Source organism: Cotesia glomerata, linkage group LG9, assembly GCF_020080835.1.
Source record: "Cotesia glomerata isolate CgM1 linkage group LG9, MPM_Cglom_v2.3, whole genome shotgun sequence".
In the NCBI taxonomy this organism is placed as follows: Eukaryota; Metazoa; Arthropoda; class Insecta; order Hymenoptera; family Braconidae; genus Cotesia; species Cotesia glomerata.
The window spans coordinates 13113071-13135978 of NC_058166.1; the positions used below are offsets into that span (position 1 = coordinate 13113071).

A 22908-nucleotide genomic window follows, 5' to 3' on the forward strand; every position below is an offset into this window, starting at 1 on the left:
TATTAGCCGTTTGCTTACAATTATATATTCGAGCTAACGCATTGTTTGTTATTGTTATTGTTATTAGGTACGGAAGAATGTACAATACCGGCGAACTATGGTATTGTATGGGGAGCCATCTCCACTTCCAGTTTCAGTGTTATATCCAGTAAGAAGGCGGATTACAGTAGGAACTGGAGAGAGAACTCTTCAATATAAGTTACCTGCATGCTCTGGCTCGTGGACTCTCTCTTTGACCCTGGTCAAGTAAGCATCTCAATTTACGAATTTTTAGTTTAAAATTTTTTTTTTTAGCTGGATATTTTTACCAAGTTACCGTGAAAGTGAAAAGTTATGGGTTTATATTGTTGTTATTTATAAGTTTTGTTTACTTTCGTGGATTTTTGTGGGTTTTTTTTTGTGCCAAAAAGTGTGATGATACTTAAAAGACATATTTAAGAAATGTTCTTACGACTAGTAAGTATTTTTATTATAAAATAATTCAAAACTTTTAAAATTTCCCGCCAAAAAATTTAGTTCTAAAAATGACCGCCAGGCGGCTTGCAAAATTTTTTTTTCTCGCTTGCAGAAAAATTAAAAATTAGTATAAGTAACGCGAGAAATTTTTTAAGTAAATAGATTATTTTGACTTCCTGGTAATAAATTTAGCAAACAAGACAATTAAATTAATATTTGCAATAAAATAAAATTCTGTATTTGTAAAATAAATTTAAAATGCTGTATTTTTATGGTTCTTGTTTAAATAAAATGAATTTAACGAGAAAATTACATTGTCTGAGATGCAAAACGGTCTTATTATTGATAATTAAGTAAACTAAAAGCAGTAAAAAAATTAAATATTAAAATATTCCCATGACAATTTAATTTTTATGGCTCCTAACTTAAAAGATTAGAATAAAATAAAACACTTTAGCATTCTCACGGTCGAAATAAAAATTTGCGTTTGAATTTATAAGAAAGTAAAATTATTAAAAATGAAAAGTAAAAGATATTTAATTGCTTTTTAAAAATAGTTATATTTTCCTCCCACAGTTTTTCCTTTTCTCCGGGCACTATTGTTTCGAATAATGAAAAATAATATAAGATAATCGTAGGGCGGGTTATCTAAAGACGACTATCCTCGAAGAATATAGAATAATAATATAAAGGACCCTCTGATCTGATCTCTCCTATTCCCATATCATATAATGATGCTCATTCTATTCTTTCCTTATTTTTACTCACTCATGTTTACTCATTGTGTTAAAGTGTTAAAGGCTGAGTAAAATAAACCACTAGACTACTTAACTATGCGGTTCAGTAAATAGTTCGTAGATAACACGAGAACGGTTCGTTACCCGTTGACCTATTAACACTGCGACACTTACCTTGTACCTTTAGAGGCGAGTCACCACCGAATCTCCGCTATTTTACCTTATTTCCTTTTCTAGTTAATCCTGATACCTAGATTTTATATGACTTCTAATCTGATAATGCAGTATAAATATTTATATTTGCATTGACATGTTATCTCAGTGTCGGTTATAAAATAATACGAGGATTGTATTGAAATCAGCACAATATAACTTTCTTTATCAAGATTTAGAAGCAAAGACTCACGACTGACCTTACAATTTCCAATCGCTTCTTCGATTGACCTTACGCTTATAAATCATCACTTTCAACGCGAATTATCCTTTCATGCTTAATTTTTAATCATATATTATTAAATTTGTTAATATATATTAATCATTACTATTATTTGTGTTAATTTTTTAATTAAATATTCTTCATTTCTTAAAATTAAGATTCTGACAAAAATATCAGAGACATCAAAAAATTTACAAAGACCTTTTTTGTAGAGAATTAAATTTCCTAAAAAATAATCTGTTATAATTTTTTCGAATTTTTTATATTTTACTTAGAATTTTAATTTAAAAGATTTGAAAATTTCTTCGATAGCAAAAAAATTATTTTTAAGATTTTGAGTTAAAATTTTAACTAAAATATCAGAGATACAAAAAAATAGAAAAAGACTTTTTTTGTAAAGCAATTTCCTACAAAAAATGGTTCTTATAATTTTTTCGAATTTTTGATATTTTATCTAAAATTCCAATTTTACAATTTTGAAAATTTTTTGACTGCAAAAAAGTTTAAGAATTTTGGTTCAAATTTTGACTCAAGTATCAGAGGTATGACAAAATTAATAAAAACTTTCTTTGTAAAGAATTAAATTTCCTACAAAAAAAAATCTCCTATAATTTTTTCGAATTTTTGATATAATACCGCGAATTTTAATTACAAAATTTTGAAAATTTCTTCGATAGCAAAAAAATTATTTTTAAAACGGAGTTAAAATTTTTACTAAAGTAGAGATATGAAAAAATTTAAAAAGACTTTTTTTTGTAGAAAATTAAATTTCCTACAAAAAATGCTTCTTATTTATTGATATTTTACCGAAAATTCCGATTTTACAATTTTGAAAATTTTTTTGACTGCAAAAAAATTATGTTTTAAGAGTTTTGGTTCAAACTTTGACTCAAGTATCAGAGATATGACAAAATTGATAAGAACTTTTTTAGTAAAGAATTACATTTCCTACAAAAAATGCTTCTTATATTTTTTTTCGAATTTTCGATATTTTATCTAAAATTCTTATTTTACATTTTTGAAAATTTTTTTGACTGCAAAAAAATTATGTTTTAAGAATTTTGGTTCAAATTTTGACTTAAGTATCGGAGATATGACAAAATTGATCAGGTTTTTTTTTTTTGTAAAGAATTAAATTTCTTATAAAAAATGTTTCTTATAGTTTTTTCAAATGTTATATATTTTACCTACAATTTAAATTTTGAATTTTTTCTATCAAATAAAAAAAAATTATTTTCAAATTCTAAACAAATAATTTTTATTAAGATTGTAAATAGCAAAAGAAATAAAAATTTTATTAAATTTCTAAATTATCCACTTAATAATAAAAATAAAACAAGACTAAATTAAATAAAGTTATTACGTTTCTCACATTAATGTTTATATATACATTGTATACATTTAAATAATGACACAGCATCTTGATCAGTAGGTTGGAGATAAATATGTATACACAAGTCGTATGGAGTTTGGCTCTCAGTCCTCAGTCCTCGTGTAATCCCCACAGCCCACTTACCTACATTAACCACCAGTAAAAATTTATATATACCAACTCGTCTCTTTATATATTTATATACCTATACTTACCTGTAGTGAACCGCGAATTTATATTATATTACGTTGTACTGCTCTACTATTCCATTATCATCTTCTTTCAGAATCATCCTCGCTCAACAATCTAATAAATAAAAGCTTTGTCCTTTTCTAGTCATTAAATAAAGCGTTAATTTTCTTCTATTCTGAATTAATATAGTGAAGAAAAATAAAATAAAACATAAATAAAAACAATCAATTATCGGCATATTCTTTCTGGGTTATTTGTGTACTCGACGTATGGACACAACTGACCGTGGAAATAATTCGTAATTAGCGTTACATAAATAAACGAGGGTAACGGCAAACGGCATTTTTCGTTTGAAAGAGCTTAAAAATCATTAATTTCGTTAAAGTGTGTTCCGTGGATCATTAATGTTAATTATACAGATAGTTTTTTTTTATTTTTGTTATAATTAAGATTGCGATTGTTACTTTTGTTGCAAAATTTAAATTTTTTGAAAATTTAGTATTCTATTTTGCTTCAAACTTTTTTTGCCTTATTTTTATTAGATTTGTCAATTTCTCCTTTCCTACAATTATATTAAAAAATTAATCTATAAAAAATTATTAGATTTGTCATTTTCTGTTTTTTATATCAGTTCTGTTAAAAAATTTTTAAATTTGTTAATTTCTTTTTCCTTTAATTTCATTGAAAAATTCACAAACAATAATTTGTTAAATTTTTCAATTTTTTATTCTTCATTTTCATTTAAAAATTAATTATTAACAAATTATTAGATTTGTCTATTTCTTCTTTCTTTAGTTTTATTTAAAAAAAAAATTATCAGATTTGTCAATTTATTTTTTTTCATTTTATTTAAAAAGTTATTATCAATCAATAATTAGATTTATCAATTTCTTCTCTCTTTAGTTTCCTTGAAGAAATAATCATTAATAAATTATTTAATTTTATAATTTCTTCTTTCTTTAGTTTCATTTAAAAATTTACTATCAATAATTTATTTAATTTTTTTTCATCATTTTTATTTCAAAATTAATTATTATTAAATTTGTTAATTTCTTATTTTTCTAGCTTCATTGAGAAACTTAATTATTAATAAATTATTAGATTTCTTCTTTTCTTAGTTTTATTTAAAAATTAATTGTTACATTTGTCAATTTCTTCTTTTCTTAATTTCAAATGAAAATTAATTATAAATAAATAAATAAATAAAGGAATTCTAGATAAAGATCTAACTAAAATAATCGAGATTCCAAGTCGAGTAAGTCTTATTCGGATGAAGGTGGAAGTAGAATAGCGGAGAACTAGAGAAAATCGTGTGAGTTTACATTATTTACGTAGATGAATCAAAACGGAAATTCATGTCTTTCGTGAGCACTTAACTAGTACTGTTCCTTCTTCACTTTCTTGTAACGAATTCAGTGTAAAACACATCAACAAACAACAATAATAATAATTATTATTATATTAATAATACATGCTCTGAGATAGTTTCCGGAGTATTAAGGCGCTAACAATTATTAACTCTCGCTTATATTTATTTCTTTTATTTATCTAAATCACACTTTTTAATTTAATTTCTGTCAATTATTATTCTTTAAGTTAATGAAAAATTTTCTTGAACTAAATACCAGCCATTATTTAGTCACCCTAAAAATGGCTATAACTCCTGAAATATTAATTTTATCAAAAAATCATAAGAGATCAAAATTGTAACTTAGAAAATTTTCTATGAATAATGTTATCGTACTATGGAGCTATCTTCCATATTTTAAGAGATATAGTAACTTAAATAGTGCTCACATAGAAAATAATAAAAAATCATTTTCTAGTTACTCTGTAATAATGTTTATAACTCCTAAAATAATGATTTCTAGGAAAAATCATAAAAATAAAAAATTGTAGCTTAGACAATTTCCTATAAAAAATGTTTGAGTACTATGGAGCTATCTTCAATATTTTAGGAGACATAGTCACTTAAAAACTGATAGAAGGATTTGTTTATATTTAATAAGCTTTATTAACTGTTAATAAATGATTTTTTAACATCATAGGATTTATTAAATATTTATTAACAGTAACAAATTATTTATTAAATACGATTTATTAAATGTTAATAAATATTTGTTAACAGTTAACAAATATTTATTAACAGTTAATATGTAATTTATTAAGTACAATTTATTAACTGTTAATAAATATTTATTAATGGTTAATGAATATTTGTTAACTGTTAACAAATATTCATTTAAAATAAAAAGCAAAAATAAGAATTTTCTTTTGACACTTTTATAACCCTATAGCTGGAATACATGATAATAGTTAAATTCACTAAATAGATTAACCTTTTTAATATTTAAAAATATAAAAGATAATTGTGAACTGTGTTAGAATTTGGTATTTCACATAAAACGTTATTATAATGTAATATAATTAATACAAATAATTCATAAAGATGATTTTTATTTATATTCAATCTTTATATCATATAACATTGCAAGCGAAACAAATTCACTCAACAAAATATTTATTAACTGTTCATAAATATTTGTTAAATATTAATAAATACTTATTAACTATTAAGAAATGTACTTTCCTCCCAAATAAATATTTATTGAATGTTAAAATATATTTATTAAAATTTAATAAATTAAACAATTGTCTTCAAATAAATGAATTTATTAATAGTTAATAAATCCTTCTATCAGTAAATAGTCTTCACAGAGTGAAGAATGAAGAATCATTACCTAGTTACTTTATAAAAATGTTCATAACTCCTAAAATAATGATTAATGAAAAAAATCATAAGAATCCAAAATTGTAGCTTAGAAAATTTCCTATTATAAATGTTTTCATACTATGAAGCTATCTTCAGTATTTTAGGATATACACTAAGTAATGCTTATTGTCTAATCACTATAAAAATGACCATAACTCCTGAAATATAAATGAAAAAAAAAAATTAGTATTATTATTATTTTGACAATAATAACAAATAAAATATAAAATTTTCTTTAACGAAGACCAAGTGCGAGTTCGTTCCGCGTAGGTAAAAAATAATTCTCACGCGTTGGCCTACTTAAGAGTGATCGTCGTCGTTTTCCTCATCCTCGTATCGTCTTCGTCGTACTTATTCTCATGACATTGACTGAGTTCAAACCTCGAACTTACACTACTTAAATTATACGTACTCTCCAGAGTACCCTGGTACATAAAATCTCATATGAGTAACTCGTTATATTACCCCGCTTAACGTAACAAAAAAAACGCAAATAACCTTGAAGATTTACGACTACCAATAATTGGACTCATTATTCAAAACAATATAGTAATTTTTTACACGCCTCCTAAAGCAGCTTAAAGAATTGCCAATTTTCGATAATTTATTATTCAGACACACGACAAGAAATTTAAAATTTTCAGTCACCCAATACTAGCCGTGAAAGTCGCATAAATTTAAAAAGCCAAACAATTTGTTTGATTTCATTCAAATATGTAAACACTCAACTTTTATATTGACAAATTGAAAGTTGTTTTAATTATAACTTCGCATTAGACTTTTACTATGTAATACTTAGCAAATTGTTAAAATTTCAATGGTCTCTTTTTATTATTTTATTTGCCTGCGATTGTATCTATATTTGTACGCATATAAATATATATATATATATATATTTGTACGTATGAATATGCGTGCTCATGCCCGGAGATTTCCAAAGAAGAGAAATCGTTAGTATTGTCTTCTTTCCTTCTTACAGTAGTAAAACTTTTCATATAAACATTGTCCCGCAAGCCAAAGATAATTTTTATCACTCGAAAATTATTCATTAACATAAACTACAAACCAATTTCAATTATATTATTCAAGTGTATTTTTTTTCTGAGTGTTAATTTAATTTCAGTTAACTTAATTTACACCCGCATTAGTTCCGATGACTCGACGGGTTTTGTAATTTCCCAAAAATTTAAAGTAAAAATTATTTCCCGCGCTATATAAGAAATAAACTTTTGCTCTAATTTATTGTAATTTATGTAGCTTATTAATTTATAGTTTAAATAATTAATTTAATTGTGATTTTTTAATTTAAAGCGTTAACGCTAATTATTTGAATTAACATACATTAGTTATGGTTATGGTGAATAAACATTTTGTTATTTTCATATAAAGCAAATTATAATATACTTATTTAATATATTAATAATATATTTATAATTTGCGTTGTATAAATTTTATAAATGTGTCATTTTTTACATAAACTGAAAAAATAATTAACTTAATCAAGAGAATCATTTTGAAAAATTTTATTTTTTTAATTAAAGTAAATTTTACTTGATCAATAATTTTTCTCTTCAATCAAATCAAATTTTTTTTTTTCAGCAAATTTTAATAAAAACTCAAAAAATGATTTTTTAAGCATTTTAAATGCGTATAATATCTAAAATATCTTCGAAAATTAAAAAAAAATAATTTTTCAAAGCTCAGAAGAATTAAAACGTACCAAAAAACAAAAAAAAAATTTAGTTCTAAAAATCACCACTAGGTGGCTTCAGACCAGAAAATATTTCCGTAGTTAGAAGTGTCTGGCCAGCCAAATGTGGATTTTCCACATTAATAATGCTAAATATCTTTTCAGGGCCTCACGTATTTAATCCTCTTTACATACGCATCAAATGTAGCCCCAGCACGCCCAAATGGACGTCCAATGCCTCGACGGAACATTCGACGGGCGGTGCCAAGCGAATTTCTTACGCCTCCGGCGCCACTATTGCCTCTAAATCGTCCAGCCAACAACTTCAGGCATGGAAAAATCTTAACCCCTCAGCCAACAAAGGGCACTGAGTCTCCAGGATATCTTTCCCAACTAATGGGGTACCTGGGCAACCCCTTCAGAGACCAACAGCCTCCAAGACCAGCCCAGAAGAATGGAAACATCCATGGAGGATTTCTCCAACCTCCTCCGCCTCCTTCTAGTAATTACGGTCCTCCAGCTCCTACAGTGCCTCAACCTCCACCGGTCCAGCTGCCTCAGTATCAGCCGTAAGTTTTCCTAAAAAATTTAATTTTTTATAAATTTGTGTAGATAATTTTCCAAGATATTTCATTTTAAATTTAGACCTCAAGCGCCATCGCCTTCAACAGGTCAAGCTTACTCACCACCTCTGAACATCTTCGGAAGAAGTTGCGATCCTTGCAATACGGTGCCTTGGATTCCAATCCATCAGAACGTTGATGTTCCTCAAGTAAATCCAGGGTATGGGAGTCCAGAACATCATAATGTTCCAGTCCAAGCTGATCTTCATGTAGCACCACCTTTGGATGTCAAGCAACCGGATTTTAGTTACGGAGTTCCTAACGGAGCGATTTCGAATCCTCATATGTACCCAGGAGCTGTTCCACCTTTGTTTAAAGCTACTGCCTTTGATACGCATTCTGCTGATTCTGGGGTCAGTCCAGAAGTGGTTCCTTTTGAAGGGAATCAAAATTCAGGTCAGAATTTGCAAGTAGCTTCTTTGAGTTTTGAGGCACATGTCACTGAAAATCAGAGGAACAATCAGTTCGGTCAAGGGCCTAATCAGTTCCAAGAACAGACTCATGGTTCCAATCAGTTCCAAGAACAGACTCACGGTTCCAATCAGTTCCAAGAACATTCTCAGAGTTCCAATCAGTTCCAAGAACATACTCAAAGTTCGAATCAGTTCCAAGAACAGACTCATGGTTCCAAACAGTTCCAAGAACATTCTCAAAGTTCTAATCAGTTCCAGGATCAGACTCAAGGATATGATCAAGTTCCAAACCAACAGTTCCAAGGCTCCCAGGATTTTGATCAGCCATCAGGACCATCAGGTAACTCTGGATACGTAGACGTTCTTCCCCCAGGAGCTGAAGTTTCTGGCTCAGATTCATCAGCATTTGACTCAACCCACCAAATCTCAGAAGTAGCTTCTGCTTCGGCCCAAATCGAAACTTCTGACCCCCCAAGTCCTACTCGAAAGCCTCACAGCTTCGAAATACCATCAGGACACATCATCCACGTGGAGCAATCTCCCGTAATAGACTTATCGAAAGAAGATTCCGAGAATCTGGAATCACCAGTGATTCTTCAAAACCCGGATGGTACTTACGGAATCAACGCAACCTGGCCCAACGGAGATTCTTCCCGGATTTGGTCTGCAGAATCAGCTCAGGCTTCCAACGAAGCTCCGGAGATTTTTCAGAATGTCAACTTAAACCTCACTGATTCTGCTGCTAGCAGTGCTAGCAATAATTACAGAACCGCTGAAAGGACAACTGAGTCGTTGATCAAATCTGTCATCAAGTCTTATAATACTTTTGAAAAAGAGATCAATTCCCTTGATCGGGGACAGAGTTACGGGAACAGGAAGTTGAACCTAAAGGAATTTTCAACCATTTCGCTTCTGAGTCAAGAGTCTCAGGAATTCACGCCGAGGTCCACTGATCGACAAGCTGGAACAAGGAAAAATAAGGTAAGTTGATTGATTTTGGTGTTTTTAGGTAGATTTCGTAGAAATCTATCTATGGAATTGGCCCTTGTGTCAGAATTCACAAGGAATTTTGTCATTTTATTTCTTATGTAGTCGAGAAAGGCTCCAAATTAGCATTGGTTTAAAAGTTTATATATATATATAACATAGCGTGGCTTGTGAACACGATAGCGTCTACAATTCTCAACGGATTTTAATGAAACTTGATACACATATTCTTTGAGTAATTAACCTGAACGAGTTCGAAGATGAGCAAAATTTATCAGTTAGTTTAGAAATGGCGGCCATTTAAAATTTTTTTATAACAGTGAATATCACGTTTTCGGTCACTTCATTGATAAAGTTATCATCACCGAAGTAATGATAACTTTTGATTGAAAAGAGATGGCTAATTTTTAAAAAATTCATGTGATATCTCATGAAATTACCTTCAATTTGACATATATAGCATTGAAATTATGACCATTTTTAGTTATTTTATCAAGGTTAAAAGTGCAATTGAACCATTTTTAGGTAATGTGTAGTACAACCGACTTATGAATGTTATTCTATCGAGAATCCTCAACAGATCTTAGTGAAATTTAGTATATAGATTTCTCGGACAATTAGCTTGCATGAGCCCTAAAATGAAAATTCGTCAATAAGTTTAGAAATGGTAGCTCTTCAAAATTATCAAAATAGCGAAAATCACGTATTCGGTAACTTCATTGATGTATAACTTTCGATTGAAAAGAGATTGCTAATTTTTGATAAATTCATGTGAAATTTCATGAAATGACCTTTCATTTGATGTTTATAATATTGACATTTTGACCATTCTTAGTTATTCTATCAAAGTTAAGAGGGAACACCACTGTGACGATCGAAAAAAAGAGGTGATTTTCGGGAATTTTTTTGACAAGGAAAATAAAGGAATTTGGGGATCGGATTTTTTTTATTTTATTAAGGGTACATTAAAGATTATTACCCAAAATTTTTATTAAAAAATATTTAATTATTACAAAGTTATTAACAATCTCGTAGAGCACTAGAAAAAATTTCCTCCTTCATGGTCGGTTCGATAACTCAAAAACGGATCATCTGAAAATAAAAACCCAAATTGCTTTTTAATCAGTAAGGATGTAGTTATCGTCGCACGTACGGAATTAAAAAAATTTTTATTTTAAAGATTTTTTTAGCCGGGTTAAAACAAAAAAAAAACAGTAAGAATAGAGAGAAAATTTTCAATCAGTCGCCATTTTTTTTTTAAATTAAAATTTTCAAAATTCCGTACGTACGACGATAACTACATCCTTACTGATTAAAAATCAATTTGGGTTCGTATTTTCAGATGATCCGTTTTTGAGTTATCGAACCGATCATGGAGGGGGAAATTTTTTTTAGTGCTCTACGAGATTGTTAATAACTTTGTAATAATGAAATATTTTTTAATAAAAATTTAGGGTAATAATCGTTAATGTACCTTCCATTTCGGGTGTGGCCGAATGGCGTTTTTTTTTTTTTTTTGTTTAAGTAATTTAATGAAGATTGTTCTTGCAGGTACAAATAATAATTCCTTACACTTCTGACCACATGCCAACGCCGTTCCACACTCATAGGTCCAGCGACGAAAATATATCCAGGGCACAAGAAAGGTCGGTGATGCCTGATAATCACAATCCTGTTGATCAAGAATTCAAAGCAGAAGAAGAAGATATTGGAGATGTAAATTCTGAAGAGGAAGAAGAAGAAGATGAAGAACTGGAAGAAGTTGAGGATTTAAAGAAATTGTTCAATGCCTCATGGACGCAGAAAAAGGAAGAATCGACAGTGAAGCCCACGACGGCGAAAGCCAACACCTCGATAGACGTCTTGAGGCTGCAGAAGAACATAGACAATTGGACAATCCAGGTTAGTATTATGTCTGGCGTTGAATTGAATAATATAACATGAGATTATGAATTTATGAATGGATTTAGAGTTCTCAGGGAAGCGTGCAAGTGTGAAGTGAGAAGAAGTCTGAATAAAATACATGTCCAAGGTTGATGATATGTTGTAGTAAATTATGTGATGGTGATGACTGATGAGATCGTAAATTATGCGAGACATGGATGTGGGTTACTCTTACCGGGGTGACCTGGCGAAAAAGCGAGTCGTTAGTTATTTTCTCATCCGCTTTTCTCTCTCTTAGGAATACTCACGTGGGACTACCGCGACTACTTCCACGCCGATTTATTCTCACCAGCTGTTGCAGTCCAAGAAAATTCCTGATGAATATTTAACCACCGAGGCTCAACAGCCGGTTCCAGAGTCTAGAGGAGAAAAGAGTCTTGGGAATATTTTAGAGGGGTTCAATTTCAATGATCTTGAGCATGAGGGATCTGCCAGCAGTCGCGTTGATTTTTCAAATGTCCAGGTAATTATTAATGATACTGAAATCAGCTGAGATCTGACTATTTTATTTATTTTTATTACAAATATATTGCAAAAAAAAAATTCATAGAAAATTTACATATCATTTTTTTATAATATTGAAGTTAACTAACAATGAAAGTTAAATTAGCAGATATTTGATAATTTCGAAAATGTTTGTAACAATTAAATTATAGTAAAAAAAAATAAGAAAAAAAAATTGACAGAAATAAAAAAAAATTCAATTTAGTAAATTGCAATAAAGTCCTAAAAAAATTTATAATTTCAGTTAACTTCAGTATTTTATTTTTTTTTCAATCTGTAGATAAGGAATTCTTTAATAAAAATTTTTTTACAATAATTTAAATGTATAAATTCAAAAAATCAACAGATTACTGTTAATTTTAGTATCAAAATTGTTGTTATTGATATTTTTAACCATAACATTAAAATTTGTAGTTAGTTCACAATTTTTTAATTTTACTCAAAAAAAAAAATTTATTCAAAAAAATTATTTTTAAAAAGTTGCATTTTTTATTTTCTAAAATTTTTACTTTTTAAATAACGTTAAAGTTAGCAGTCACTTGAAAATTTTTTCATTTTATTTAACAAAAAAATTTGTTCAAAAAAATAATTTAAAAAAAATTGCGTTTTTTATTTTCTAAAATTTCTACACCTCAATTTTTATTTTCTAATATTTTTTTGCCATAATTTATTTGTTATAAAATTCTTAAAATTATTAAATATATGCTAAATTAATTTTCATATTTTTTAAAATTTCTATTTGTCAATTTTTTGCCATAATTTATTTTTTATAAAATTTTTTAAATTATTGAATATATATACTAAATTAATTTTCATTCTTTGTAAATTCTATGTAAATTTATGATACTGATATTAGCTGACAGCTTTTAATTTTTTTAATTTTTATAACGTCAATTACAATTAAAAAAATGCTTCTAAAAAAAATTTCACTAATAATTTTTTTTAATTTTCACATGTGGAATTTTTTTATTAAATTTTTTTTCATTATAATTTCATTGCTATAAAATTTAAAAAAATTTATATTGTCTGTTACTTTCAGTGTCAAAAATTTCTTTAAACAATAATGAGCTGCCAGGTAGAGGTGGCGCCCAAAGTTGGCGCAACTAACTTAGTTTGAGTTTTGAGTTACTAAATATTTTTTTTTTTTTTTGGTTCTCAGAGTGACGTTTCATCGAACTCATTGGAATCATCGGAGTCAAGTACAATCCCAAGTGACATTAGTTATGGTTCTAATGAAGATGTTTCTTGGGAACAACTTCCGGTCTCGATTTCACCGTTGAGTAATGAACGTGTGTACGTTGTTACGCCACAGACTGCATTGAAACCTGCGGCTTTCAATAGCAGCAATGATAGTAATAAGATTAATAATAATAATAATAGTAATAATAGTAGCAGTAGTAAGTTAGACAATGCTAAAAATTCAACATCAGCAAATTCGACGGTAAAATTTGACTCGATTGAAAAATCGTATCAAGTTTTACCTCAGGCCGTCAATAATCTCGCTGTAGTGTCAACCGGGCCTGCTACTGTTCCACTGTGGGGTATTATGGAGCATGAAGAGTACGCGAGTTTTAATAAAACTTCACCAAAAACTCTGGTTTTATACTCAGGTCACTCAAAGGTTTGTTTCTATTTTTTATTTTACGGGTACTGAAATTATTAGACACCTGTCAATTTTTTTTTAATTTTATAATAATTGAATAATAATAAAAATAATATTAGCAGACATCTAACAATTTTTAGGATTTTTTTTTCAATGAAAATAACGTTAGCTGATATGTAAAAATTGTTAGAATTTTTTTAATTGAAAAAATTATTACAAAAAAATTGAAAATTGAAAAAAAAATTTCATTTGTAAAAAACTTAAAAAATTATAAGTGCAATTTAAAAAAAAAAATTTTTAGTTCTAATTTAATAAATTGAAAAAAATCAAAAACGTCGGCTAATTTTAGGATTATTTTTTTTTATTACAAAAATAAATAAATGAATAAATTGGACAGGTAGAAAATTTGAAAAATTACAAATGCAATTTTTAAAAAATATTTTTTTAGTTTTTGTTTAATGAATGAAAAAAATTTAAAACGTCTGCTGATTTTAGTGTCGTAAATTATTAGGAAAAAAGATTCAATGAAAAAAATTTGGAAAAGTGTACGCCTTAGCTCATTCATTTTTTAAGAAAAAAATAAATTGTCTAATTGATTAAAAAAATTAATAGTTAAGTAATTTCTTACAGAGTATTTTTTATTATTTTTTAATTTAATGTGCACACGCAGTCTTAACCTTGACGAGTCGGGTACAAAGCACAACCTTACGCGCATTACGCTATGAGGCGTGCAAAATTTCACATTTAGATATTTAAAAAAATTATAATACTAAAATTAGCCGAAGTTAAAAAATTTTTTATTTTTTTGATAAATTAAATTAAAAGTAAGAAAACATTTTTTTTAAACCTATATGTGAAAATTTTTTTACAATCATTTCTTCAACAAAAAAAATAAAAAAAATTTTCAGATGTCTGATAATTTCAGTATTATTTAATTTCATAGATTATGATTAATGATGCTAACCTAAGATGGAGAATAATGAAAACATATATTTATGTTCCAGGTGTCTCATGCAAGAAGTTAGTGCGCTCATGCGTGTTTCTATAGACTGCCAAATAAATATTTATCTTACGTGCTTAGTATAAGTTAACATAATAATTAGTCTAAATAAGTATATAAGTAATTTAATAAATTTAATTAATAATTAAGCTCAGAAACGCGACCAGTGATACAATATGGCCAGTTTTGGGCGCTTAATTTTAATAAATTATATTAATTTTAATGTAATTGCTGATCATAATTTAATCAGAATTAGTAATTACATTTATATGAATAAATAAAACGACAGAATTTGAAATAGAAATCATGTGGCATTTAAAGGAGAAAATAATGCAAATAATGCCCAGACGTGGTAACAATTTTAATAGATTTTTAAAAAGTGATTCACCTTCTATTCGGCTTTCGCTGATTTCGTTAAACCGTTTAGTTGGGTCACTGCCAATACTTTTGTTGTTGTTATTTTTGTATAAACAATAAATATTTATTAAGCCCGGAGAAAATCGTTCAGAGTAGGTAATTATTTATCATTGTTTTTGATAAAAAAAAAAAATGTTTATTTGTTTTGCTTTTTTTTTGGTTTAACTGAATGAACTTGAAGAATTTAGAGAAGCGGTGTTTATTTTCGGGGTCGATGATTTTGAGAAAAAAAGAAAGAAGAAATGAAAGACTATTAAACTTGACACGGAGTCATGAACCGTGTGAATAATGTTAATGCCGGATGGAAGAGTGTGGAAAAGCGTTTCCATTGTTTGGTGATACCGTCGAGGATTACTCAGTGGCTGGTTCCATAACAAGACTGCTCCATATATATGTATATATTTATATATTTATATACACACATTGTCGCTGGTTAAAAGAGAGCAAATACAAGACCCGTGATCTCATACTCATGTGTAATTAAAAAATGAGTTACATGTTGCAGTGAAGAGTCGAGAGAAAGATCAAACAAGGACGCGACCTTAATGAGGAAGCGAATGTAAAATGTGCGAACGGTGAAATTAAATTCCAATTATTTTTTTTAATTAACTCGATATTTATATACTTAATAATAAATACTTGAATTTTATTTTTTTTATTTTAGTTGAAAACTTTGAATTTTCTCCTTTAATTTTTCAATTCGAAGAAGAAATTATCGCCTGAGGATCAATAATTAAAAGTAAATAAATTAGTAAATTAATTAACAATTTATTAATGAGTATTTGTCACAGCTTTGTATTCTTTGCTCTTTCCGTTCTTTCTCCGACTGCTGATGATCATTTCTGTTGACCACATCACTATCGTCACCGCTGACATTAAGTTTATCAGGAATATACATGGCACATAATTACCTTTAGCTTCACGGATTATTCCTACAAAATTAACATAATTAAATGATTAATTAAAAAATATTATTATTATCTTTAAAATTTTTTTTAATAATTTTAATTATTTCATAGGCAGTCCGGTCTTTTTTTTTAAGTTTATTTTTATGATCTTTAAATATTTATCGTTCAATACTCCAATTGGACATCAAATAAATTTTGAAAATCAAAGAATGACTTTGAAAAAGTCTGATTCATAAACTCTATATTTTTTCGAAGTCATTCTTTGAGTTTCCAAGAAAATTTATTTGATGTTCTATCGGATTATTGAACGATAAATATTTAAAGATCACAAAAATAATAAAAACTAATTTGAAAATAATAGTTTAAAAAACAAAAATTTGAATTAAGAATAGTGTAAAAAATTTCAATAAATTTAAACTAATAATAGTGTAAATAAGAAAAATATCTATTTTATTGTAAAAAAAAGTGTGGGGTGCATAGTGTCAATAGTTATAAATATTTTATTGGCAGATATGAGTAGAATGATTATCATTTCGATAATATTTTAAAAAGCACCCCACGCTTTTTTTAAAATAAAATACATTTTTTTCTTATTTATACTATTATTAATTTATATTTATTAAAAATTTTTACACTATTCTTAATTAAAATTTATTTTCTATTTTTTAGTTTGGTTTTTTTTATAAAAAGCGTATTTTTTAGTTTTTTTTAAACGATTATTTATTTTAATCTACTATTAATTTCGTAATTATAATTAGTATACTATTAGTAACAGTAATTTTATGACTATTGCTTTGACTATTATGCCGAGCCGAGTGCTTGAATCAGAAAGGAACGCATGCGCAAGACTACGCGCTTGCCCTATCTCTTGCTCTCTTGCTCTCACGTAAAGGATGCGTGAAAAAATAATTTAATCCTGACGATCCTAATTATGATAATGGAATAATCTTATTAAATTAGTGTATTGTCATCGGTCCTCGATAAGTCTACGAAGTTTAAATGAAATCTGACCGTTTAAAGTGGGTTAAAATCAAGTCCAAAGGAGTCAGTCACAAACATACAGGAGAAGCTAATAAATAAATAAATAAATAAAAATAAAAATAAAATTTAAAAAAAAGCGTAAAATAATAAAAAAAAAAAAACATAATAAACTAGTAGCCGGCGCGTGTTCTAATTTGACGACTCCCGGAAAAGTTACAAGAGAAAAAAAAGATTGGGCTGCCTACACGGAAAAAACAAGATGACACTGGATATCATCCCAGATTATAATCTCATCCCAGAGTATAATAAGATTATACTCAGTGATATCTGTGGTGAAAAAAAATTTCAGATAGTAGCTAGAAAAAATTCAGATTATACTGTGTGATATCTGGATTATACTAACTACTATCTAAAAATTTTTTTCACTCAGTATAATCTGGAATGATATCCAGTGTCATCTTGTTCTTTCCGTGTATATGAAATAATTAAAATTAAAAAAAAAGTTTTAATGATAATGAACAATTATCATCCCCGGTCAGTATTATTGAAAATTAACTTAAAAATTATTATTATTATTATTATTAATATAAATAAAATTGAACAATTAATTTACCTAGTACAGGACTAAGTGCGCCAATAATAACGCCGTTGACAAAAATTTGGATCCCCGTAGCGTGAGCAAGTCTTTCTATGGGAACATAACTAGGTACCACAAGCGACATAAATACAGAACGTGATCCTTTAGCAAATCCTATGCCAACCGCCATAATTATCATGGAAGTAAAGTCAGAGAAAACTGTCACGACTGGAGAAAAAAATATTTTTGTTTATTTAATAAATTTAATTGTGAATTGTTTCTATATGATAATTAATTTACTTGATCTACTGAGGATGAGCATCAGCAAACTAACAAGATACATTTTTCTCGGAGTCTGTCTGAGCCACTCGGCAATGAATGGCGACACTCCTCTCATCATCAAGTCGACGAAGCCCATCGTGCTCATTACAGCAGCGATCTGTATTTTAGTGAACTGAATTTCGTCCAAAATAAACGGCATCAGTATAGAGAAGTTTATTTCCGCAAAGGCTGCTATTGACAGCCCGAGCATCAGATTGACGTAAATCGGGTCGCACAGCAGACGCAAGTCGAGCACATTAACGATTCTACGCAGAACGCGGGTCAAACGAGCACAACATCCACCGACCTCCGACTTTCCCGATTGTTCACTTTTGGATCTGAAATTATAATTTTTTATTTACTCTGACTTATATTATAATTACTATATTTATTCATTTAATTAGTTTATTATATTACGAAGTTGAAGTTCTAAACAAAGAAACTTTGATCAATTTTTCGATATATTATTAAGTAAATTATTTTTGATCAAATACAAAAAATTTATACGAGATAATCTTCTATTTTTTTTTTATTGAAAAAAAAGAATTGAAAAAATATTTCTTTAAAAAAATTTAAGGATTTGCAGAAAATGTCTTTAATATAATAAAAAAGTAAATCAAGGATGGTAATTATCAAGAAATTTTCGATTTTTTAAAAAAAATCAAAACAATAATGATGAAGATAGATTTGAATAATTTTTTTTTAATACATTTAAAAATAAAAATTTTGAAAAAATTTAATTTTTTTTAAATTTAGTTCGAAAAAAAAAAATTTTTTTTCAAAAATTTATAATTTTTTTTAGTTGGGTAAAAATTTGAAAAAGTTCTAGAGAAAAAATTTTTGTAGAGTAAAAATGATAAAAACTTCTAGCTAAATTGAATAGGGATCAAAATGGTCGATTTGTAGTGAAATGTCCCATATCTTCTTTCTTTTTTCTTTCCACATAAATCTAAATTTATAACAAAGAAGAATTAAAAAATATTACTCTAAAAATCTAAGGATTTACAGAAAATGTCAAAGATTAATATAATAAAAAAATTCAAAGATGGTAATTATCAAGACATTTTTTCAAAAATTAAAAATCATGATAAAGCTAGGTTTGAATAATTTTTTTTTTTGAATACATTTAAAAATAAAAATTTTGAAAAAATTTAATTTTTTTTAAATTTAGTTCGAAAAAAAAAAATTTTTTTTCAAAAATTTATAATTTTTTTTAGTTGGGTAAAAAAATTTCAAAAAATTATCGAAAAAAAAAAATTTTGTAAAGTAGAAAATAATAAAAAACTTCCACCCAAATCGAATAGGGGTCAAAATGGTCGATTTGTAGTGGAATGTCCCATATCTTCTTTCTTTTTCTTTTCATACAAATGTAAATTTATAACAACTCACTCGTCTTGTTTATCTTTCAATCCTGATTCTTCGTCAATTTTTTTCAGTTCTTTTCTATTTAGTTTTATATTATCTTCATTCTTATCAACATTATCTATTGAAACCGTTCCGTAGATCATTGTATCGTCGAAAATCATCGGACAACTTCCTAAATGTATTGAATTTACACTTTTTCCTTAGAAAAAAAAAATCCATAATTAATATTATCATTATTATCATTAATATTAAAAAAATATTAAACTTACCTGAAGTCCACCATTTGTGAGCGTGTTCATTAATCAAACTTTTATCTTTACCAGCCTCGATGATATCATAAGCCGATTGCGAGTGATAAATACTTCGTCTCCGACTATTAACTATTTAAAACTTTATTTAATAAATGTTAGATTTTTCCTAAATCTAAGCTACTAATCCTAAAAATAAAAAAAAAAAAACTCAAAATTACCAGTCAAAATTTCAGTCTCTACAATTTCCTTCTGTGAATCTTTATCGTCAATATTTAAATTTGAGATACTGAGAGTCCTTTTTAGCTCAAAATTATTAGAGCTAACATCAAGCTTAACAGTTTCTAAGCTCATGTTTTTAGTTTTAGACTCTATTATTAATTTTTTATCATCTTGTTTATCTGTAAAATTAATGTCATGATTAATCGATTTTTATTTAATGAGTGTAAACTATTCTAGCAGACTTTATTATATGATTCACCTTCATTATCTTTGGGTTCAGTAACCGGGCGCTTGGCATGCCATTTAACAGGTTGTAACAATAACGCTGCCACTAATGTATGCATTGTTATTCCTCCGAGAATAATTATTGTTCCCTAAAAGATAAATGTTTTTAAAGAAGATATAAATAACTGTTTAATTGTAAAAGAAAAAAAAAACAACTAAAATGATATAAATACCTGAGCTGAGTATATATACAAGAGTAATGAAATTAATTGTGGCATCAGTATGGGCCCAAAACCTGTAATAGTCATCGCAAGACCCATCGCTCGTCCTCTTTTTTCCAAAAAGTACGTGTTAAGAGCCAAAGAAAAGGCTGCCATTGACAAACCAACGCCCATAGCTGAAGAAATTATTAATTAATAATTTTTAGAGATTAATAAAATTTTTATGAATTAATACTTACAGGTCATAAGCCCGTAGGCTATTAAAAAATGGATAAATCTGTAAGAAAAAGCAGTGAGCAATATTCCGATGAAGAACATCAAAGCTCCGGTGATTGCTACTTTCCGGTACCCAAATTTTCGAAGAAGCGGCCCGTGTAATAGACCCATCGCCATACCGAATGACATATTTGTGCTCATTATTATTGATACGCTCGTAGGTGGGAGTTCTAGAGAAGCGAAGACATCTATGAACACTAAACTCATTCCTGTGATCAGCGGGACCATCACAATCTAAAAATATGAACAATGAGTACATAGAAAAAAAAATTAACTTGGATCAAGACGAAAAATTCTTAATAAACCAAGAAAATAATTTTGAAGAGTTTCATTGTCTTGGATCAAGATAAAAAATTATTGAATCAAGTAAAATTTACTTAAACCAAGAAAAATTTCTTAGTTTAAGAATTTTTCTACTTAAATTAAAAAGATTAAATTCTTCAAAATTATTTACTTGATTCAAGTAAATTTCATTTTCTGTGTATCAAGGATAAATCAAAAAATTTTTTAGTAGGTTTCATAAAAATCTAACTATTGCATTTGTCTTTATGGTGAAGCTTTCGAAAAATTTTGCTATTTTCTGACTCAGTTCGTCGAGCTGATTCAGAAAATACATATGGTTCAAAAGTTTATATATGCGTAAATATATAAATACGATATAACGCCGCTTGTCCGGACGATAGCGTCTCTAATTCATAATGGATCTTCTCTAAACTCAACATACTTATTTTTTAGACGAGTACCAAGGTCAAGTTCAAAGATGAGCTTAATTGGTCAATTAGCTCAGAAATTACAGGGTTTCAAAATTTTCAAAATCGTAAAAATTCATATTTTGGCAGTTTCTTTCACGGATAACTTTTTAATAAAATAACATCGAATTTTTGTAAATTACATTTTTAAGCCCATTAAATGAGCTTTAAATTCAATGCCATTTTATTGTTATTCTGCTCAACTGAAAATAACCTGTTCGTCTGAAGATTTTTGATGAAATTTTACTATTGCATTCGTTTTAACTTAGAAGGAAGGGAATCCATCAATGTGATTGAAGTATTTGTATTATTAGTATTGTGATTTTATTGAAGTAAGAAATAAATCTACTTCTATTTCGGCTGCCGAATGACACTTTTTTTTTTATATTAAAATTAGACTTCTAAAAATTGTTTTTCATTATGTTAAAAAAATTGGGTAATTATTTACAAGTGGGGTCGACTCATGCTGGGCCATGTTAATTGATCAATTTTTTTTTAATTTTCGTTCTTTTTTGTACTTTTCAAAAAAAAAAAAAAATATATATATATATATATATATATATATATATATATATATATATATATATATATATATATATATATATATATATATATATATATATCAAAAACATTAAAAAAAGATAAAATATAAATTTTATCAAAAAACATGAAAGCCAATTTTTTTTTTCAACTTTTAAAGGCAAAAAGCTATCGAAATCTTTATTTTTTCCTTTCACGACATTTTTTATCATAGATGCGTCGTAAAAACAAGCAGAATAAAAAAAAAATTAAAAAGTCGTAATTTTTCACCTAGTTATGGCCTAAAATGAGATTTGACATCACTTGTAAATAATAAGCAAAATTTTTTAAAATTTATTTATCAAATTATAAAATTTGCAATTACTAAAAAAAAAAAAAAATAATTTTACAACTGTTTAAAGATATAATTCTTAATAGTAGTAATTCATTTTTCTTATCTAAACTCAAAAAAGTATTTTAATTATTTTATCAATATATAATATTTACTAATGGATATTTTAAATGACAATTGTCTTCAAGATAACTACTACATTCCCTGATCAGGCGATAAACTAACAAAAGTCAATTATCAAACGACTCATAATTAATAAGAGAAATTAAAAATAACTTATAATTTATTTTATTATCATATTTATTCAAATAAAACTAAAAAATTCTTACATTATTCAAGGCAAAAGCAAGAGCGACCATCCACCCCCAGCCTCCATCAGGGGGTAACATCCCCTCCATCTTATCTTCTCAACAAGCTGTTTATAATACACTTAAAAAAACTTCATTTAATAAAATAAAACTAAAACAACATGTGTTAAAAATAAACCGCATGTCGCGAGCCAATTTATGTGCTCAATAATAATACGTGCTGCAGTGACACTGATAAAGATGAACTGATGTCTTTCTTAGCAGACATTAGCCACGTCTTCCGGCCAATAAAGGAATTATTTAATCTCTTCTCTCTCTACTCATACAAGAATAATAATAATAAAAATAATTATGGATATAAAACCACGCCTTAGTGTAACAGAAAACTAGATACCGACCCGCAGCAGCGGAGTTCAGTTCACAAACTGAAGACCAACTGTTACTGAGATAAGACTAAAATTTTTTATCTAATCACTAAATAATAACTTT

At 27.6% G+C, this 22908-nt stretch overlaps 2 protein-coding genes across 5 annotated transcripts; one reads left to right on the forward strand and one right to left on the reverse strand.

Moving 5' to 3' along the window:
• Window positions 1-213: 213 nt before the first annotated feature.
• LOC123271243 (putative uncharacterized protein DDB_G0279653) lies at window positions 214-15225 on the forward strand. 4 transcript variants are annotated; one of them, XM_044737512.1, is made up of 8 exons: window positions 214-456; window positions 7822-8225; window positions 8302-8903; window positions 8964-9673; window positions 11231-11581; window positions 11862-12086; window positions 13287-13748; window positions 14735-15225. In XM_044737512.1, exons 1-8 carry the CDS (start codon window positions 442-444, stop codon window positions 14753-14755), a joined length of 2790 nt encoding a protein of 929 aa, XP_044593447.1. In that variant the 5' UTR covers window positions 214-441; the 3' UTR covers window positions 14756-15225. The 4 variants fall into 4 exon arrangements, with proteins under 4 accessions (XP_044593447.1, XP_044593446.1, XP_044593444.1 ...); XM_044737511.1 differs by having other exon boundaries at window positions 215-456; window positions 8302-8834; window positions 8865-9673; XM_044737509.1 differs by having other exon boundaries at window positions 215-456; window positions 8302-9673.
• Window positions 15226-15895: 670 nt separating this feature from the next.
• LOC123271247 lies at window positions 15896-22819 on the reverse strand. The gene is made up of 10 exons (XM_044737516.1): window positions 22441-22819; window positions 20455-20725; window positions 20228-20391; window positions 20029-20143; window positions 19769-19948; window positions 19569-19679; window positions 19324-19498; window positions 17914-18272; window positions 17650-17841; window positions 15896-16079 (listed from the first exon to the last, which is right to left on the reverse strand). Exons 1-10 carry the CDS (start codon window positions 22507-22509, stop codon window positions 15919-15921), a joined length of 1797 nt encoding a protein of 598 aa, XP_044593451.1. The 5' UTR covers window positions 22510-22819; the 3' UTR covers window positions 15896-15918.
• Window positions 22820-22908: the final 89 nt, after the last annotated feature.